Source organism: Terrapene carolina, unplaced genomic scaffold (assembly GCF_002925995.2).
Source record: "Terrapene carolina triunguis isolate 2854851 unplaced genomic scaffold, T_m_triunguis-2.0 Scaffold461, whole genome shotgun sequence".
NCBI lineage: Eukaryota > Metazoa > Chordata > Testudines > Emydidae > Terrapene > Terrapene triunguis.
The window spans coordinates 1633156-1634103 of NW_020664812.1; the positions used below are offsets into that span (position 1 = coordinate 1633156).

The window sequence follows — 948 nt, forward strand, 5'->3', positions numbered from 1 at the left end:
GGGCCGTACCTGGGCGCACTGCAGCAGGGGCTCGGCGTGCTGGGAGGCCAGCATCCCCTGCAGCACGTTGCGCAGCCCCTTGCGCAGCTCCGAGGTGAGGACATCCCGCCACTTGGCCTTGTCACTGCCAGAGCAGGGCCGGCAGGTGTAGACCACGCTCTCTGGCAGGCTGGACAAGATCTCGTAGTCCTCGTCTGGGGAAGAGAGCAGAGCAGGTCAGGCAGCCCCAGCCCCACGCAGCCTCCCATCCCCGGGGCAGGGAGTGAATGGGCAAGCCATGACCAGTGAAGCAGGGCCAGGGCTTAGATGGCAGCCAAGGCAAAAGGGGTGTGCGGCAGATACTGAGGGGACACACTAGGGGGTGCTGTGCCGAAGGGGGCAGGGCTCTCCCTAGCCAGCAGGGCCAGCCCCGATGCCCCAGGGCAGCACTAGAGGGCACTGTGGGGGCGTTATGCTGCAGGGGTCAGGATGGGGGCGCTAGGGAGTGCTGTGCTGCAGGGCTCGCCCCAGCCATCAGGGCCAGCCTCGAGACCCAGCATAGCTCGCTGGGCAAGTCCCCAGACTGACCTGAGAGCCCCTCGCATTTGGCGTGAACCCAGTGCTCGCACTTAGCGCATTGCATCATCTTGCTCTCGTAGTCGTTGTCCTCGTAGCAGTGAGAGCAGATGGGGCAGTAGTTACCTGGGGGGCAGAGGGATTAGTGCTGCACACGGGGCCAGCACCCCCAGAGGGAACAGGCCCCATTCCCCACCCCGAGCCAGCATCCTGCCCTGGGGCCAGATGGGAGAAAGGCCCCACACCCCATTCCCCACCCCCCTGAGCCAGCCAGTCCCCACCCTGGGGCTGAATGGGAGCCTGTGTCACCTAGAGGGGAAAGGCCCCACGCCCCATTCCCTGCCCCCCTGAGCCAGCCAGTCCCCGCCCTGGGGCTGGATGGGAGCCTGTGTC

General features: G+C 66.5%; 1 protein-coding gene across 1 annotated transcript in view; it reads right to left on the bottom strand.

The window, feature by feature from the left end:
* Positions 1-948, bottom strand: part of KMT2B (lysine methyltransferase 2B) — a 29544-nt gene that overhangs the window by 10550 nt on the left and 18046 nt on the right. Inside the window, 2 exon segments of the mRNA XM_029913120.1 lie at positions 5-194; positions 568-681. Of these exon segments, the coding sequence (XP_029768980.1) occupies positions 5-194; positions 568-681 (304 nt within the window).